This window comes from Moschus berezovskii, chromosome 28 (genome assembly GCF_049115385.1).
Source record: "Moschus berezovskii isolate FMDL1 chromosome 28, NW_MosBer_1.0, whole genome shotgun sequence".
In the NCBI taxonomy this organism is placed as follows: domain Eukaryota; kingdom Metazoa; phylum Chordata; class Mammalia; order Artiodactyla; family Moschidae; genus Moschus; species Moschus berezovskii.
In genome coordinates this window covers 8,839,149-8,858,746 of record NC_142487.1, presented here as the reverse complement: position 1 = coordinate 8,858,746, position 19,598 = coordinate 8,839,149, and the positions used below count along the sequence as shown (strand labels likewise).

At 45.6% G+C, this 19,598-nt stretch overlaps 1 protein-coding gene across 1 annotated transcript in view; it reads left to right on the top strand.

Annotated features, from left to right (window-relative positions):
* The window catches only part of LAMA1 (laminin subunit alpha 1), a 123,199-nt gene that overhangs the window by 61,403 nt on the left and 42,198 nt on the right, over positions 1-19,598 (top strand). The window contains exons 17-32 of the mRNA XM_088833522.1: positions 1,354-1,481; positions 2,468-2,554; positions 3,214-3,425; positions 5,621-5,727; positions 6,293-6,470; positions 7,090-7,226; positions 7,911-8,147; positions 9,147-9,290; positions 9,921-10,100; positions 11,236-11,421; positions 11,966-12,093; positions 12,715-12,835; positions 13,834-13,971; positions 15,979-16,100; positions 18,817-18,903; positions 19,187-19,380. Coding sequence (XP_088689648.1) covers positions 1,354-1,481; positions 2,468-2,554; positions 3,214-3,425; positions 5,621-5,727; positions 6,293-6,470; positions 7,090-7,226; positions 7,911-8,147; positions 9,147-9,290; positions 9,921-10,100; positions 11,236-11,421; positions 11,966-12,093; positions 12,715-12,835; positions 13,834-13,971; positions 15,979-16,100; positions 18,817-18,903; positions 19,187-19,380 — 2,386 coding nt within the window. The remainder of the gene's footprint in view (positions 1-1,353; positions 1,482-2,467; positions 2,555-3,213; positions 3,426-5,620; positions 5,728-6,292; positions 6,471-7,089; positions 7,227-7,910; positions 8,148-9,146; positions 9,291-9,920; positions 10,101-11,235; positions 11,422-11,965; positions 12,094-12,714; positions 12,836-13,833; positions 13,972-15,978; positions 16,101-18,816; positions 18,904-19,186; positions 19,381-19,598) is intronic.

Genomic DNA, 19,598 nt, shown 5'->3' with positions numbered 1-19,598 from the left:
CCCCACCCTGAAGCCCTGGCTCTACTCAGAAGTGATTTTTTTAAAAAATGCTTCCTCCACAGGGAACATCCCTGCCTTTGTGAACCCCAAAGGAAATCTGGAGGTTTAAGTTCAAGACATAGACTATTTCCTGCTTTTTATTTCTTTTCGTTTTTTTTTTTTTGAAGAAAAGTTGCTTTGGTAATAATAGAAAAGGGAGGCATCATTTCACTGAAGGTTTTTTCTTAGGACAATAAGTAATGATTTACTTCACAACACTAAAATGTAACATAAAGGTAGAAAACGTCCACTGATTAAGCAAAAAAGATCAGATTTTTTAAATGCAAATGCTAGTAGATTTTAACATTATATTACATAGTGTATCATAAGAGGAACGGTAAGATATCTGATAATCTCACTCATTTGTGCAATATATAATGCTTCATCGTTGTTAGCAGATGAACTCTGCAAACAAGTCCCTCTTTCATGCAGTAGAAGTTGAAACAGGGCTTAACAAATATGTGGTTAATCTTGAGAATGAACTTTGGGGCAGATACAGGGCAAGACTTGTTTTTTAACTTCAGTCAGGAATTCTTTTAGGCTCTTGTGCCTGGGAGCCAGGCCACACTCCTGGGCTCTAATGGATTCACCGCTCAGAGACGGAATGAATGTGTTTGGTAATCAGCTGAACCTATTCACCCGCACAGCACAGAGGGGGAGCTCATGCTTTTTCCCTAAGAGACTGATTGAGTAGCAGGGCAGAGGAAATTTAATGATCAGACCCATGGGGAAGACCTCGGCGTGGTGCCGCCCATTGCTTTTTCTCTCTGGGGCCTCATTTTTCTGTTTCTCTGGAAGGACAGCTTTCATTTAGTTCTTTGTCCGTGTCTCTGTTCTCTGTAAGTGAAGTGTCTGTAGGGTGGCGTGGAAGGATGGCTTGCACGCAGACTCAGTCTTTCCACGATAAGTTCCTCAAGCTCAGCTTCCCATTGCTTGATGAGGTTGTTGTTCCTTTAAGAGCTCTCTCCCTCTTCCTTTCGGGTTTGGAGGCCTCTGCCCACACTTGGGCTGGGGGGTCCACTTCATGCACCCTCTGCCATCCAGGATCCGAGAGCAGCCCTTTGATCCATTTTGCTACTGCAGAGGAGACCGAGTATAGTGGTTGAAAGTGAAAGGTCTCTTGCTTCCTGTTTTCACAAATTAAAAGATTTTATCAGCCAGTCTGGAGACAGGCAGCCTCTTCTCATACAGGAGTGTTTGGTGACTTGCTTTAGTGTTTGGCCTTTTTTTCTGCTTGGACTGCAAGTTGTTTGTGGGTAACTCTGAGGCTCACTCAGCGGGCCAGAGCTAAGCCTCTCCACACGTGTTTCCTAGGCATGCCAGCACAACACCACTGGGGACCATTGCGAGCGCTGCCTGCCCGGCTTCTATGGGCTGCCTTCCCGAGGGACCCCGGGAGACTGCCAGCCCTGCGCTTGCCCGCTCTCCACGGCCTCCAACAAGTAAGCCCGGCTCCCCCACCAGCCAGTCCTGCCCCAAGCGGCCAGGGTCCCCATCCAGACCAGCACTGATGTCTTTAGAGCAAGACCTGTGTGCAAAGAGAGTGTGAATTTGCCCCATGGTAATTCACTGGGACTCGAGATGGAGGAAAAGACTCTGTCTTTTAAAAAGAAGTTTGACGTATTGAATTATATAAGGCAAGTTGTGTGGTGGCGAGGACCTTTGCCTGCCTTTTTTCCTCTTGGTCTAATGCTGATCATCACTTCCTTCAGTGTTGTATGCCTACCAGTGGGCTAGGAGGTAGAGGGGGACATGGATATGAATAAAACTTGGTCCTGGGCTTTAGGAGGATTTGAGCTAATGACCAAAATATGTAAATATGAGGCTCACTGGGAATGAACTGAATTCATTAAGTTGATTCAACAAATCTTTATTGAGTGCCTGGTATGTGCTGGGTATCATGGTAGGTGTCCTGAGCATCAGACTGTTCAGCCATGGCTGCTGGTGCCACGGCATCCACTGTGTGGTCATGAGGACAGGGGAAGTACGTCCACTCTGCAGGGGGCATCTACCAGGGGCGATGCCCTGAGGAACCACTCAATCTGAGACTTGAAGGAGGAGAGGAAATTGGAAGTGAACTTGCTCTTGGCCAGTGTGGGCAGCTCTGAGGCAGGCAGCCCAGCCCCAGGGACTGGAGGAGAGGAACTTGGCTTGAGCATCAGAGCCAGCCTCTTGGAGGAGGGCATTGAGGGTGAGCCAGTGAGCCCAGACAGAGTGGGGAGAATCACAGCCCAGGCCAAGGGACAAACAGGGAGTGTTTAGTGCCCACTGCATGGGCTGTGTGACTGGGGGCCTTTGTTTCTGGGCTAAGGAGTGAGGATCCAGTGAAGGTGTGTAAGGATAGGAGTGGTGGAAGCCAAGCATTTTAATACTTAAGCGTTCTGCACTATCCACTGGAGAACTGCATTCATCTCTACTGTTTTGTCAGTTTCAGCCCCACCTGCCACCTGGATGATGGGGACGAAGTGGTGTGTGACCAGTGTGCCCCAGGATACACGGGGGATTGGTGCGAGAGGTACTCCTTCACTCAATTGGTTTCCAAAAGTGTTTACAATGAATTCTGTGTTTGTTTTTAAATATGTAGTTACGTGTGGCTTTAGAGTTTTTGATATGTAATTATTATTTTATAGACTCAGAGAGAGAAGCCAGTCGATCAATTAAAAAATTAATGTTGAAAGTCCATGGGAATACTTTGATCTCTCTGAGCTATCCTGAGTTCTCATCAGTAGCAATGGGAAACAGCCAGGAGTTCGTACGTCTGTTCACACATTTGAATGTCCTTTTACTCTGGATAATTCCACAAGTGAGAGCTGGTTTGATTTAAGTGTCTCCTGGTGCCTGGCGGCCAGGGGCTGTCTTTCCCGTGTGAGTCTTAGTGCCAAGTCTGGCTGGTCCGCATGGGAGGTGGCCTCCCTGAGTGGTGGGATGCTGGTCGAGTTGCCCGGGTCTGCAGCCTGTCCCAGGAGATCGTTGGCTTATTTGGACGCACTCCCCATGCCTCACAATGAGTGATGGGATCTGTGAATGCCTGAACTGGGAGCTGCATTCCTCTCACAGTAAATCTTAGGTGAAGAGTCAGACTGATTGATTAACCACTGAAAGAGTCCCTGGATGGTGGAGTACAGTCTGCAGTAATTGCATTTGTGCGCATCTCTGTCTGCATCTTTTATACAGATGTGCAGACGGTTACTATGGAAACCCAACAGTGCCCGGAGACTCCTGCGTCCCATGTAACTGCAGCGGCAACGCCGACCCCTTGGAGCCTGGGAGCTGTGATTCCGTCACCGGAGAATGCCTGCAATGCCTTGGGAACACCGACGGCCCCCACTGTGAGAGGTGTGCTGACGGTTTCTACGGGGACGCAGTGACCGCGAAGAACTGCCGTGGTGAGTGTGTGCGCTGTTGCAGTTGGCTCCACTACTTACCACCTTGTGAAGACTCCACTCATCTCGTGCTCATGCTCAGTCGCTAAATCATGTCGGACTCTTTTTTTGACCCCATGGACTGTAGCCCACCAGGCTCCTCTGTCCATGGGATTTCTTAGGCAAGAATACTGGAGTGGGTTGCCATTTCCTTCTCCAGGGGATCGTCCCGACCCAGGGATTGAACCCGGGTCTTCCACACTGCAGACAGACTCTTTACCATCTGAACCACCAGAGAAGCCCCTTTTGATGATTTCACCTTTTTGATGATTACCTATAAATACTGAAGCCCTACTATAGGCTATTACAATGTAGAGACACAAGAGGGAGCCAGTGATACAGAAAAGATGCTTCCCTAGGAGCACAAGAGATGAACGAGGTGTTAATCGCCCTGGGGCTATGAACCTGCCATTGAGCATCTTGATTGATTATCACAGGAGATGATAATTATGATAACCTGTAATTGTGTAAAGAGTTTACAGAATGCCTTCACCATTCTCATGGCTTTTCTTTTCCTGCTTATTGCAAACCTTAATGATAGTTCATTTGTCACTTATTGCTTGTCTGTTACTTCCCAGGCACTATGCTAAGTATTGTGATGGGAGTTGGAACTTTATCAGACTTGAAAATCCCAAGTTTAGTGGGGAGCTTATACAGGATGGTGTAGCAGGGAAGCACGTGTGGATTCAGGGCTTTAGGGTCTGAATAACACAGGGTAGCATCCAGGGTTACATGGTCACCAAGCAACCATGTGATATTAGGCAAATTTATTAACCTCTGCTAGCTGCTATTTCCTCATGCGTAAAATGGACATAATTATATATGTACACTAGGCCTTTCTGAAAAATAAATGGGATAACAAATTTAAAGTTCTAGACAGTAAATAAATGGTAGCAATTATAATTGCTAGCAATAAGAGCAGTAATTTTTATCATTTTTCTGTCTCAATAGTGTCCAATAGAAATGCAAGCCATACGTGCAATTGAAAATTTTCTAGTAGCCACCTTTTAAAAAGTATAAAGAAATAGATGAAATGCATTTTAATAGCATACATATTTAACTCAATATATTGAAAGTGTTATTTTATCATGTAATCAAGTTTTCAAAGTGTTAATGACATGACTGCTTTCTTTTTTTTTAATAATGAGTCCTCAAAATTCAGTGCATCTTTTATAGCCCATCCTAATTAGTATGGGCTTCCTAAGTGACTCCGTGGTAAAGAATCGGCCTGCAATGCAGGAGGCACAAGAGACCTGGTTTCAATCCCTTGGTAGGGAAGATCCCCTTGAGAGGGAAATGACAGCCCAGCCCACTCCAGTATTCTTGCCTGGGAAATCCCGTGGACAGAGGAGCCTGGTGGGCTATAGTCCATGGAGTTGCAAGAGTATGACACGACTTAGTGACTAAACAACAACAATAATAAGGATGCTAAATTTTCATCAGAACTACTTGATCTACATTTAGGTTACATAAAATTTAGTGTTGAAGAAGTGGATTCATACACCCAATATCTTGTCGGTGAACATATTACAAGTTTTAAATGAAGTGCATATTGACAGCTATGGTATGAATAGCAATTAAACCTTTCTTGGAGGTTAAATTGTATCACTTTGACAAGGTGAGGGATTTTGTAGCTTTAAACTTCAATATTCTGGCTGGAGGTGAAACTGCAACCTCAGGCCTGAATGCCTGAGTCAAACGACTGATGTCTTAGAATAAGAAATATTTCATTAAATCGTGAACTATAGTATTAGTTATCTACATGGCTATAACTCAACTTAAAATATTTATATATGATTGGAATGAGCAAATGGCTAGATCGATTTTGAAATCTTTGCATGTTTTTTATGAAGCTTGGTTGATACACACTGGCAGCTCATTTTAAAATTTCAAGGAATTCATGAAATTGGTTAAGCTCATTTGCATATTATTACCTTAATAGTTTCAGTACATTTTTTCTCTGTGATGGTTCCTTGCACCAACCTTATGTTGGCTCACTCAGAAAAAGAGTAAATTTTTAAAGTTATTGCAAAGCGATCATTTTATTTTCATTTTCCGGTTTGAAACATGAATGTGTAAGATTTCTCCTTTGGGGATTAAGGGATTATATAAGAGCCATATCCAGAAATAGGCACAAATATGTCTTCTGTGTGTGTTAGCCTGTGAATGTCATGGCCAAGGCTCCCTTTCTGCCGTCTGCCACCCGGAAACTGGACTCTGTGACTGCAAACCACACGTGACCGGACAGCGGTGTGACCAGTGCTTGGTAAGATGCCTCCAGGTCCTCGCATACGATTCACGTGTGCATCATTGTTGACGGCTGGAACTGGTTCAGATGAAATGGGATCACGACTGCCAGAAAGAGTGGGTGCCTGCAGCACGGTAGTGGGAGCAGCTGTGCACCCGCGTCTGGAGAGTGTGTATCAGTTCCCAGGGTGGCGGGATGACGTCACGAGTCCTTTGTGAGCTTGTGACACATGCAGGTGCTGATTTGGGAAATGTTCTAGTAGGTACTTTGTTTTTGTCATTCAGTCCCTAAGTCATGTCCGGCTCTTTGCTACCCCATGGACAGCAGCATGCCTCCGCTATCTCCCGGAGTTTGCTCAAACTCATGTCCATCGAGTTGGTGGTTAGTAGGTTGCTGCTACTGCTAAGTTGCTTCAGTTGTGTCTGACTCTGTGTGACCCCATGGACAGCAGCCCACCAGGCTCCTCTGTCCACGCAATTCTCCAGGCAAGAGTACTGGAGTGGGTTGCCATTTCCTTCTCCATAGGTACTAGTCATTGACTAAAATCTGTTCTGTCTTCCTCTGCTCTGCTCCCATGAAACAGTACGGCTACTATGGGCTGGACATGGGGCTCGGGTGCCTGCCCTGCAACTGTAGTGCCGGGTCCCTGTCAGATGACTGCACGGCGGAAGGCCAGTGTCTCTGTGTCCCGGGTGTGGCCGGAGAGAAGTGTGACAGGTGTGCCCGTGGCTTCTATTCCTACCAGGACGGCGGCTGTACACGTAAGCACTGGGATTTGGCATTTCAGACTTCCCTGTAATGCCTAAACTTTTCTTGGAACTCTCCTTTGACCTTGGACTAATTCTGTTAAGTTCCTTTACATTTTTTCTTCACATGTGAGATATCATTCCTTTTTTTCTGCCTCCTGATCCCTGTTCTGGGAAGTCCATAAGCCTTGGTCAGGCTGTACTAACTGTGTGAGCTTAGGCTAGTGACTTTCCTTAGCTTCGGTCTCCTTATCTGTAAAGTGGAGAAGCCGATTAGACTCCATCCAGGAGTTCCTGTCAAGGTGGTGCTTAGAGTTCTTGGCATAGTGATTGGCACACAGAGGCTCAGTAAGCATTAGCTGTCTGCTGTCCCCACCTGTGGAGGCCTTGCCTGGCCTTCTCTGTTTCTCCACTGCCTCCTGATCAACTCTCATGCAGCAGCCTCTTTTTGACAAGGAGGAGCCTCCGCCTCTCATGAGACATGGTGGGGTCCTGGGGATCATGAGGCCTCTCCAGGAACTACAGGGGTGGTTGAGATTATTAACACAGGCAGACACTGCAGCAGCAGCTTCTTGACTCCTTTGGTTGACCCGATGGCCCTGATCCCTAACAAGACCCCGTATCTCTCTCGTAGCCTGCAACTGCGCTCACACCCAGAACACCTGTGACCCGGAGACCGGGGAGTGTGTGTGCCCGCCTCACACTCGGGGTGCAGCGTGTGAGAAGTGTGCAGATGGACACTGGGGCCACAACCTAGAGCTCGGATGCCAGGTGTGCACTGTCACCTGCATGTTTTCCCAACAGAACTACTTTGCTGCGTCAGGTTTCATTCTTTCTCTTTTATCTGTGTGCTTAATTTTAACCTGTTGAGTGGCTTAATGGTTTCTAGTCATAACTCAGCACCCATGGTGGGAATCAAAGTGAAAGAAGTAACATCCTTAAAACACAATATTCTAAATTTTCTTCAAGAGCCTACCTTTGAGAAATTGATAGGTTAGTAGAACAAATTTTTATTTTACTGCCTTTTAAATATATTCTGCAATGTACGCTATCTTCCAGGAGAAGGACGTAAAGTTCTTTCCTGGGGCAAAGCACATATGTCCAGTCTTCAGCGGTTCTATTTTTCTGTGTTACTTTTGTCTGTTAAACTTAGAGTTTGTGTTTTGAAAACAGAGGGAACATTACTTGTCTTCTAACATGATTTTGCTGGACTGCTTTGACCTACTAAGTAGATTGAATTTCAGTCCACAACTGTGGCCCAGCATGCAGGGGTTTGACGATGTCCAGCAATGTGGGTCCTGTCTCTTGATGGCTCATGTTGTGAGTCCGAAAAGCAGTAGTGAGAGAGGTCCATTTGCTTGTATGGTTTCTCCAGGTTTCCTGTCGTCCCCGTATGTATACATTATGAAAATGTAAAAGCTACCTTTTGATTTATTTCACTGTTTTCTCTTCCAGGCCTGTAATTGCAGTAGTGTGGGGTCAGCCACCCAGCAGTGTGATGTAGTCACTGGCCACTGCCAGTGTAAGCCTGCATTCGGTGGGCAGACCTGCGACCAGTGCTCCCCAGGGTACAAAGGCTTCCCCGACTGCATGGCCTGTGATTGTGACCCGAGGGGGACCCTGGCCGACACCTGTGACCAGGAGCAGGGTCTCTGCAGCTGTGCCCAGGAGACCGGAGCCTGCTCTTGCAAGGTACGGGCCTCGGCCCCACTTCTTTTCCACCCTCTCACTAGTCATCATGACTTCGGGGCTTTCACTATTTAAATAAGCACCTGGCTTCTAGACGCTTCTCTTAATGAGTTTGCACCGCCTTCTGGGTCTGAGGTTAAATTCTGTGTGTGCTCTTCTAGAGTGATGGATGATGCTTTAGATGGAATTTGTACAGTTTATTACAAGTGTCAGATGATGGAACTGATTTGAAAAACACGCCAAGTTTTCTATCACATGTTCCAGTTGGCTGAGTAGCCAATCTGTCTTGAATATACAGGTGAAATAGATAACAGGGCTTCAGGAAAATGTGTGGTTGTACAGCTGGTAAGTAACTGTTCTCTTGTGCCTGCTGGGCAGACTGGAGGAAATTTGCATTGATTATTTTCCCAGGAGGTTATATTTCAACATCATACCCAACTCTGTGTATTTTCATTCATTTTTCTATTGTGCTTTGTTACTAGAAGGTACTTGACCACTTTCTCTGGTCCTTTCCTTGGGCCCAGGAGATGGAAGCCTGGTCCTGGGCTGACTGGTGGTGGGGGATGAGGGAGGGGAAACTCGAGTGTATCGGAGGTGATGGGGTCCTCGGTGGATGTGTGCTTGGTTCCCCGCATCTGTGGTCTCAGCTCTCACCATGGACGGTCGGTGTAGGACAACCAGCCCAAGGCTCTTCGCCTGACTGCTCACCAGTCCCCTGGGGACTCACTCCAGGAGGATCCGGGCCCCCTCCTGGAGACTCACTAGGATGTCTGCATTTTCCTGAAGCTTCTGAGATGATTCAGATGATTAGCTGAGCTTGGAAATCACTGATTCTGAGAGAACTGATGTTCAGAGAGGTTGAGGCGCCAGCCCGAGAAGCAGCTGGTTCATCCATTCCTGTTCATCCAAAGTGGTTTCTGTGTTTGATTCCATTTCTGTTTGTTCAGAAACCGTGCTTCCTTTTCTCAAGTAGAAGTGAGTCTATCACTTTGTCCCCTTTAGGAAAATGTCGCTGGTCCTCAGTGCGGTGAGTGCCGAGTTGGCACCTTTGCTCTGAACGAGGCGGACCCTCGGGGATGCATGCCCTGCTTCTGCTTCGGGCTGTCACAGCTGTGCTCGGAGGCCGAGGGCTATATGAGGACGCCGGTGAGTCACACGCGCATTAAGCGTTCTGTTTTTGACCCTCTACCCTTGGGAACTGGGTGCAAGTGGGAGAGACAGTTAAGTACTTGTGTTGCATTTTCCTCTTACTGCGTCAGAAATTCTAGGAAGCTAATTTGAGATCATTAAGAATCAGAACTCTTGGATTTCCCTGGTGGTCCAGTGGCTAAAGACTCCGAGTGCCCAATGCAGGGGGCCCAGGTTTGATCCCTGGTCAGGGAACTAAATCCCGCATGCCACAGTAAAGATTCCACGAGCTGCAATTAAGACCTGTGAGGCCTAAAAAATAAAAGACTCAGAGCCCGGCCTCTGCTGTCCAGGAAGTAGACGGAGCAGGAACGAAGATGTCAGTGTCACTCTGTGCTAACCTGCCTGCAGCTTTAGTCGGAAGATGAAGTTGCAGTGTCTCAGTGGTCTCCTTCGTGTAGCTGAACATTGTCCAGTATAGCATTTTCAGTTCATTTTAGTCCAGATGTTTAATTTTAAAAGAAAAGCCTTTCTTATTCTTGTATGAGTAATGAAGCCATCTCACCTGAAACAGCAAAGCCTCTGACGGTCCGAGGTGCGGAGTTCATTCACGTTCTGAAGTGGCTTTCTCCTCCCCTCCCTGACTAGGTGATGTTGGGCTCAGATCAGCCTCTCCTGCGTGTGGTTTCTCAGAGTAACCTCAAGGGCACGACCGAGGGAGTATACTACCAGGCCCCCGATGTCCTGCTGGACGCCGTGACCGTCAGGCAGCAGGTCCACGCAGAGCCATTTTACTGGCGGCTGCCCGAGCAGTTTCAGGGAGACCAGGTGAGACAAGCACCCAGCCTAGAGCCCCGTCCACCTTTCCTGGGGGCAGAGGTGCCCGTGGAAGTCACAAGTGCCTGGGTTGGCCTGTTGCTAACTGGAGTGGGTATTAGTTTCCTCTTCTGCGAGGAGACAGAGTAGTTAACACTTAGAAAAAGTCCTCCAGATGAATGGTTCTTTTAACATTTCCATTAATTTTAAGGGACTTCCCTGCTGGCTCAGATGGTAAAGAATCTGCCTGTGATGCAGGAGACCCAGGTTCAATCCCTGCATCAGGAAGATCACCTGGAAAAGGGAATGGCTACCCACTCCAGTGTTCTTGCCTGGAGAATCTCCGTGGACAGAGGAGTCTGGCAGGCTACAGTCCATAGGGTCACAAAGACTTCCACACACACATCAATTTTTAAAAGTCTTTTCAAGTGAAAGTCATATTCTTTTTCTCCTTTTTAAAGCAATCACTCAACAAACACTTATTTATTTTTTTTACTAATAGAGGCTCAATACAAGCCTGGGTTCTATGGCCTTGGAGGGTCTTCTCAAGAATTTGTCACCTATTTGGGGGGAAGAAAATAAACTTGAAGACATTGTTTGCATTTTTGCTTATATAAATACATGAGTCTGTGTGTGAATTCATCCTGATTTTTGAAACTTGGAAATATGTTCTCCAATGGTTATAGATTGTGTTTAATTCAAAGGAGCTTGAAAATCATTAGAATGATTATCGTGTTGCTTTGTTACTTTAGAGCTCACCTTTGTTGGCATCATCAAGAGAAAACATTGGGAGGTGATGGGTTTGACTGGGACTTGGATGGTGGTGGTGGTGGTTTCAAGGGTGTACTTATCCCCAATCCATCAACTTGTATTCAGTACATAAATGCCGCTTTTTACAGCCAAACACACCTTTATAAAGTGGTTTGTAAGACTTTTAAAGGATTGCATACTTAAGAACTACAGCTTGGATCAACTTAAGAATCCGGAACTAAGTAGAATTAGAAGGAAGCACATGTCAAACAACGTATTACACTCACGTGATGTATTTTTAAGAGGCAAGATTTCCTTCAAATGGCAGCAGGCTTATGCTGAAATATCTTTAAACCAAGGCTATGTCAGAGCCGTAAACACCACTTCTCTCCGACAGCTCCTGGCCTACGGCGGCACACTGCGCTACAGCGTGGCCTTCTATGCTTCCGATGGGATCGGCACCTCCAACCTGGAACCTCAGGTGCTGATCAAAGGAGGCCGGACGAGGAAGCAGGTCATCTACGTGGACACGCCAGCCCCCGAGAATGGAGTGAGGCAGGAGCAGGAAGTGGGGATGAAAGAGGTGACTGAGCGTTCTTTCCACACACACCCCTTGGGCTGGGAACTCTGATGTAATGAAATCATGAAGCTGCTGTAAATAAGAGAGAGTGAAGAAGAAGGCTTTGGGTCAGAATTCCAACGGGTTTAGCAATATTTCTAAAAGGATTCAAATTTCTATTCTCAAGAAGTGCCTATGAGGCTCATGTTAATTTAGTGTGAATTGCATCTTAAATCCTTTATCTGAGTACAGGAGTCTCAGCTGTGTGGATGTAATGGTTCTGGATTTTTGGATGCCCTTGAATTTGGGACGTGTGTGTTCCTTCCTCCAGGAGAGGTTTACTGATTGTTCTCTGTGTGGCTGGCCCTAGCAGAGGTGTTACGAGGTTATTGATAAATGAGGTGGTGGGACTACTGCACCCAGCAAGTGACAGGAGAGCTTCCATAGTCAAACTTAGGGTCACGCACAGAGCTGGGCTTACTGCTGGAGAAATCTCTAAAGGAATTAAGTTCATGTGCCTCTGAGGATCTGTACCCTGACTTTAGTTGAATGTGCTTCTCATCTGCAGAATTTTTGGAAATATTTTAACTCTGTTTCTGAAGAACCTGTCACACGCTCAGATTTTATGTCTGTTCTTAGCAACATTGAGTACATCCTCATCAAAGCCTCTTATGGCCAAGGATTACAGCAAAGCAGGTACTTGGAAATTTCTAGAATTTTCAATGTCTTTCTTATTTGAAAGCAAACCTTAAGGACTTGGTTCACTTCATCCCCCATTACCCCATTTGTTAATATATCTGTTTCTGTTCCTCACCAAAATCTTATTAAATATTAATATTATTATGAAGTATGTGAAAGTGACATAGATTATCCATCTGCTGTAGTAATGTGTATATAACTTGTAAGTACATGAGGATGATACCTTCCATATAAACCATTTTCTGCCCTTCAACTGCAAGGCCTGTTCTTTGTCACAGTGCATCTAGAATGCCATCCCTTGCTCACTTGGTATCATGATACTTATCCCATAAAGAAAGCCGCCTAAATTATGGCCAGACTAGCATTTCGAGTTCTTTCAGGTGTGCTTTCTCTAACATTGTTCTTAAGTTCTGAAAATTTCCCTGTGGAATGGCTAATGTGCTTTTTGTGTGTTTATACACATTTCCTTTATAACTGTGAACGGGAACTACCCTCCACCTGGCAGGAAAGGTCTGGTTTTCTAGGTGTGCCAACATGATTCTGTAATGTGCTGGTTCTGAAAACTCTGTTTGTAAATATTAGTGCCCGCTTTCACACTTTTAACCCAACGTTTCACAGAATCTCAAATATTTCAATGGAGGTCGGCAGAAAGGCGGAAGAGTCACACGCAGGCAGGGAGGTGGCCTTCCTGTTAGAGAAGTGTATCTGTCCTCCTGGCACGGCTGGACTCTCGTGTCAGGTAGGAGATGGTGGTTGAAACCTGGTTCCTGGTTTGGGGTTGAAATATGCTTGTTACAGCACCTCTGAGTGATGAATAGCGCAGTGTGTTTCTATTATGTCATTTTTTTTTTCCATTTTAAAAATTACTTGTGGGAGCATAGGCATTTATCATCTTGACTGTTTTTAAAGTGTGCAGTTCAGTAGTGGGTGGGTCAGTTCACTCACGCTGCTATACAACCAACCTTCAGAATTCTTCATCTTATAAAACTGAAACTCTGTACCCATTAAACACTTACCCCTATTCTCACCCCCAGACTCACCCTTCCACTTTCTGTCTTATGAAACTACTACTCTAGGTCCTTCATATAAGTGGAGTCCTGCAGTACTTATCTTTTGGTGACCAGCCAGTTTCACAGGGCATGATGCCCTCAAGATTCATCTATGTTGTAGGCCGTGTCAGAATCTGCTTCCTTCTTAAGGATGAAGAACATTCCACTGGATGGATGGACCACATTGTGTTTACCCATCCATCCATTAGTGGATGTTTGAGTTGCTTTTCACCTTTGGCTATTGTCAATAACGCTGCTACGAACATGGGTGTACAAATATGTCCAAGACCCTGGATTCAGTTCTTTGGGGTTTATACCCAGAAGTAGAATCGCTGGGTCATGCGATAACTCTTTAGATTTTTGATGACCCACCATACTAACCATCATACCACTTTCCATAGCGAAGCACTTTTCTTTGTTCCCACCAGCAAAGCAGCAGCGTTCCAGTTTCTCCACCTCGCTGCCAACATTTACTATTTTCTGTTTTTTTGTTTTTTTGATAGTAACCATGTGAGCTGGCATCTCATGATGGTTTTGATTTGCACTTCCATGATGGTTAGTGATGCTGAGCCTCTTTTCATGTGCCAGTCATCTAGGCATCTTCTCTGGAGAAATGTGTATTCAAGTCCTCTGCCCATTTCTTAATTGGGTTTTTTTGTTCACTCCCTTCCCTTTTGCCTCCCTCCAGGACTGCGCACCTGGTTACCACAGAGGGAAGCTTCCAGAAGGTGATGGCAGGAGACCACACCCTCTGCTGGCCCCATGTGTGCCCTGCAATTGCAACAACCATAGTGACACCTGTGACCCAGAAACCGGGAAGTGTCTGGTACGCTGGTTTGTGTGGGTGCTTGCCTGATGCTCAGAATTACAGCGGGCTCTGAGTGTCTACTATTCTGGTTTGAGATCACACCAGTTCCTTGATTTAGAGTATTTAAATTTAGCTAAATGTAAGGTATACAAATATTTCCTTCAGAAAGGTGGCCTGACATTTTTGGTAGAAATTCTTCTATAAATTCTTTGAATTTGTTTATGGTTATCAATTTGGAAATTAGTTAAATGTCTCTTGTTTTTACTTGCAGTAGAGGTAGTACATGAGAACTTTCTGTCATAGAACTTGAAGGGTCACCTGGACGTTTTTAGATAAGGCCAAAGTTGAAAATGTATTTCTTTATGTAAGGTATTGCTTTCTCCTTGCCTTTGTTAAAAAGTACATGTTTTCCTAGAGGTCTTAGTGTGCATTTGCTTCCTGGCTATCCCCTCCTAAACCCTCAGTGACATAAGGAGAGCTCTGACCACTGAAAAGGACCAAGAGACTCAGAAGACTTGTGACCTTGACTAAAGACAAACTCTTGTGTCTAGGGTTTTGCTTTAGCCAACAAGATCTTATTGATAACAGAATAATCTGATATTTTTTCCCTACTCCTGAAATCTCATTCTTTATGATAACTCATGGGAACATTGGTTCCTTGTCTAAATTGTGCCAAGATTAACTTGATGCAGGCAAAATAGCTCATTCAAGGAAAATTAGCTGCCCACCAAGACACACCAAAGCCTTATAGATCCTGGCTGTAGCCTCATCACAGGAACCAGGGCTCCCACAGCAGATCTGTCTTCCTCTTCTTTTATTCGGAAGCATCTTTCATATGTGGAATTTAAAGGCAATCTCCCCTGGGAAAACTGTCAAACCATAGCCATGCACAGGTGAATTTAAAAGCTGAAATGCTGCATGGATTTCCTCAATTAAAAAGATGTGTTGTTCACCTTTGCTGACTCCATTAGATATCTGGGATTAAGGAATTATTCCAGTCATTCAAGGTAAAATGAAGATGCAGATAGCTACAGCACAATTAAAAAATTTGTTCATTCTAATCAGTTCATGCCCAGGCAAAAGTAAAGTCCTAATACCGGAAACAAGAAAATCTCATTTAAGGATTTAAGGAGAATTGATTTCAGGCAACTTTGGGCAAGATGTAATTAGCTAGGAAGGTCCCTTGGCCCATCACGGAGACAAAGGTCATGTGGACAGTTGGGGAAATTCATGGTTCTTTCGTGATGCATCTTTCCTTGGGGCAGATAATCATTTAACAAGATTAGGTACTCCTAGGGGCACTGAACGGAGAAGGCAATGGCAAGCCACTCCAGTACTCTTGCCTAGAAAATCCCATGGATGGAGGAGCCTGGTAGGCTGCAGTCCATGGGATCGCTATGAGTTGGACATGACTGAGCGACTTCACTTTCACTCTTCACTTTCACACATTGGAGAAGGAAATGGCAACCCACTCCAGTGTTCTTGCCTGGAGAATCCCAGGGACAGGGGAGCCTGGTAGGCTGCCGTCTATGGGGTCGCACAGAGTCGGACACGACTGAAATGACTTAGCAGCAGTAGCAGCGGCAGGGGCACTGAATGGGCTTCCCAGGTGGTGCTAGTGGTAAAGAACCCGCTGCCAGTGCAAGAGAGGTGGGTTCAGTCCCTGGGTCAGCAAGATCCCCTGGAGGAGGGCATGGCAACCCACTCCAGTATTCTTGCCTGGAGAATCCCATGGATAGAGGAGCCTGGCGGGCTACAGTCCATAAGGTCATAAAGAATCGGACATGATTCAGTGACTCAGCATGTACACACACATTGGATGAATGGAGTCTTATAATGAATGAAGGCCACAGAGCTGCCAGTGTTCAGGATTTCTAAAATATGACAAAAAATGCTCACCCTCCCTTGAGAATAAAAAAAATGTCAACTGATGTGAACAGGGGTGTTGCTGGGCTGTCTCCAGATAAGCAGGTGTTCTAATGGTTTCCTATTGTTTTCCTCTCCTTTTGAAATGTGGGATCCCAGAACTGTGGCCACAACACCACTGGCGACCACTGTGACACGTGTGCCCCTGGGTTCTATGGGAAGGTGACCGGCTCGGCCAGTGACTGCTCTTCGTGCACCTGTCCTCACATCCTTCCTGCCAGGTGAGCACACAGGTGTGCTGGCATGCCTCTGCCACCCACCACCGAAGCGGGATTGCTTCCACGGTCAGCTTCACTTTCCAGGGTTTCCATGTGAGCCATCTTAGTGGATACTCTTCGTGTGTCCAGAAAGACTAATTTTAAGAAAAAATGTTCATTCTCCCAGTAATCAAAGAAAACCTTTGCAAAAACAAATTATCTGTGTGTTAGTACTGAGTGTTAGAATGGAACTAATGAAAGGAGGTTCAGGTTTGGTTTCTTTGAAAACTAATTTTAGCCTCCAACCTCCATATACAGGGTGCCCAGAGATGAATTATTATTAATTTTATGAAGAATGTTAGGAAGAATTCAGTTCCTATTTAATGTATGGTGTTGGGATTAGAATGTATATATGCTGATGACTGATGAAGTTCAGAAATGTTGCGTGGTGGTGAAATTTGGGCCAGGTTCCACCTTGTACACACAGTGCTTGTACAGAATTATCTGAACACGTAAAAAATAACCAGAGATTTTTAGTGGAAATTGGAATATCTGGGGGTCCTTTTTGCTTTCTATGAAAATTGTAATTCTTAAATAACATTTCATTCTTGCTTAGAGTATTTGATAAGGCATTGAACATGTATAGATCAAATACCAACTTTTGGTATACAGAAATGAAGCCTTCCTTTTAATATTTGTTTGAATTTTGTCTCTTTTGTTGTCTCCAAGTAAGTGTCGCTTGACGTTGAATACCTAATGAGAGGCACTGTGTAAACTTCTCTTGCAAACTGTCAGGCATCTTAAAATTTATTGCTTACTATTTTTTCAGTTCAGTTCAGTTCAGTCGCTCAGTCATGTCCGACTCTTTGCGACCCCATGAATCATAGCACGCCAGGCCTCCCTATCCATCACTGACTCCCGGAGTTCACTCAGACTCATGTCCATCAAGTCGGTGATGCCATCCAGCCATCTCACTCTCTTTCGTTCCCTTCTCCTCCTGCCCTAATCCCTCCAGTCCTGCATGTTCATTGGACGGACTGATGCTAAAGCTGAAACTCCAATACTATTGTTTACTATTATTTAAATTTTTGTATTAAATCTGTATATAAATGTTGAATCATTAATTCCACCCCTGTAATCTGAGCTATAGGAATACTTGCAAATGTGCATAAAGATGGGCACTGCTTATGTTGTTGTTGTTTAGTTGCTAAGTCATGTTCAACTCTTTGTGACCCCCTGGACTATAGCCTGCTGGGCTCCTCTGTCCATGGAATTCTCTAGGCAAGAATACTGGAGTGGGGTGGCATTTCCCTCTCCAGGGTATCTTTCCTACCCAGGGATTGAACCTGTGTCTCCTGCTTCACAGGTGGATTCTTTATTACTGAGCTACCTGGGAAGCCTGGCATTGCTTGCACTCACAAGAAATTGGAGGTGTGGAGCTGAAATATACCTACAGGGGACTGATTAAATGCCTCAAGTGTCTTTTGGTAGACACCTGGAGTGAAATATTATACTAACACTGAGAAAAGAATAAGGCATATCTGTGGGTACAGAATTGGAGAAATGCCAGTCAAATTATGAAATTGAATATATGATGTGATGCCATTTGGGGAACCATTCAAATCCATATGTGTGTGTCTACATCCACAGCTCCATGGCTATACATGCCTTGAATGACAGGATGGGTATTTCACCTTTCTGCTTTGCACAGTTCTGTACTGTTTGTGTATTTTACCTCTTCAATCACAGAAGTTCCACACCATCCCCACAACCTCCCTCACACTGGTAAATTAATAGATACACAATTAGGAAGTGACTGTGAGATTGTGAACATGCCGTGTGTGCTCTGCATCTGAGAGGCCCCCAGAGATGTTCTTTTTTTCTATTAATACACATTTTGTGTTTCCATTGAAGTCTGTCTCTTTAGTGCTGAAGGAGGAAAAAGGTCAGAAGTGAAGTGGGGCTCATAGCAACCAACTGACTCATGCTGGGAACTTCTCTTACCAGCCAGATACCCTGGCATTTTTTTAGTGGCTTGCAGGTACCCAGCTGAGCCTCCAGTTGGTGACGTAAAATGTGGAGGCTTAAGTGGTTAGAAAAAAGGAATACAGCAGAAGCTGAAGTCCCAGAGTGAGGGCTCAGCATCCAAACAGATTGTTCAGTTTTGAGAGGCTCCATCTTATTGCCACTAAAGCTCCTCACCTGACTCCCTACCTTAGGTCCAGTCACCCTCGAGCCCACCTTCACTCTCTGCTCTTTCCAGACTTCTCCTCCTGGCCTTTCGCTGCAGTCGGGTGAATCCCCAGCACGCTTCCAGCTCACTTCTCCCTGCTGGTCCCACATTTGCTCATGGTCAGCTATAGTTCTCCAGCCACCCTTTCATCTAATCAGTCAGATAATTCACGCAAGTCTCAAACAAGCCCCTTTCCACTTAAGAAGCTTTCTCGTTTGGTGACTGATTAGTTGTCCTCTGTAAATGGGTCTCCATCCCCTCAACACTCGTGTGGTTGTCACTGGATCGGCATCAGTGAATGTCTTCTGGACCCACTTGTATTGACTACATGGTTGTTTTCCTTCTGCCTAACAGAGTTTAAGCCCTAAAAAGCTTGCCCAGGTGTCCAGTTTGTAATCACTTATTTTTTAGAACAGTATCATGTACTCTTAAGAGTAATGAATAAGTACCCTAAGAAAGATCTTAAGTTGTATGTCTGAAAAATTCAAAAAAATTCTTCTCTTCCAGCTACAGTCCCACTTGTGTCTTGGAAGGTGATCGTGATTTCCGCTGCGATGCCTGTTTTCTGGGCTATGAAGGACAATATTGTGAAAGGTATGTTGCCTGCTCCTTTATAGGCACAGGACGTATTTACAGAAGTAAATACAGTTTGATAATGCAAAACCAGACCTCCTGGGTAATAAGGCAGGTAAAGGCACTTCCTTGTGATGTGACATCTTGTCCTCCTTTTAGGGAATAGAGAGCAGAGGGAGGCGAGCGGACCTGTGCACTCTGCACTTCACGGGGCAGACATGACGCCTGTCCTTGGGTGGCTGCTCTGTGTATTCACTCTCACTGGTGTGGGCCCTGCCTTCTGTCCCCCTGTCTCCTTCTGCAGGTGCTCCTCCGGTTACTATGGGAACCCTCGGATGCCAGGCGGCACCTGCCAGAGGTGTGACTGCAGCCCGCTCGGCTCTGTCCACAGCGACTGTGACCGTGGGTCCGGGCAGTGTGTCTGCCGGCCGGGGGCCACGGGGCTCCGCTGTGGGGACTGTGAACCAAGGCACATTTTGGTGGAAAGCGACTGTGTGTGTGAGTGTCACTTCTCCGAAGGGCTAAGGAGGGTTTCTTTTCTTGGATGGTTTCCTGGTACCCAGTGGTGTCTGCAGGCTAAGCTCAAGGGCTTAGTTGCTCTGCGGCATGTGAGATCTTAGTTCCCTGCCCAGGGATTGAACCTGCATCTCTTGCATTGCAAGGTGGATTCTTAACCACTGGAGCCCCAGGGAAGTCCCTAGATGTTATTACAGGAT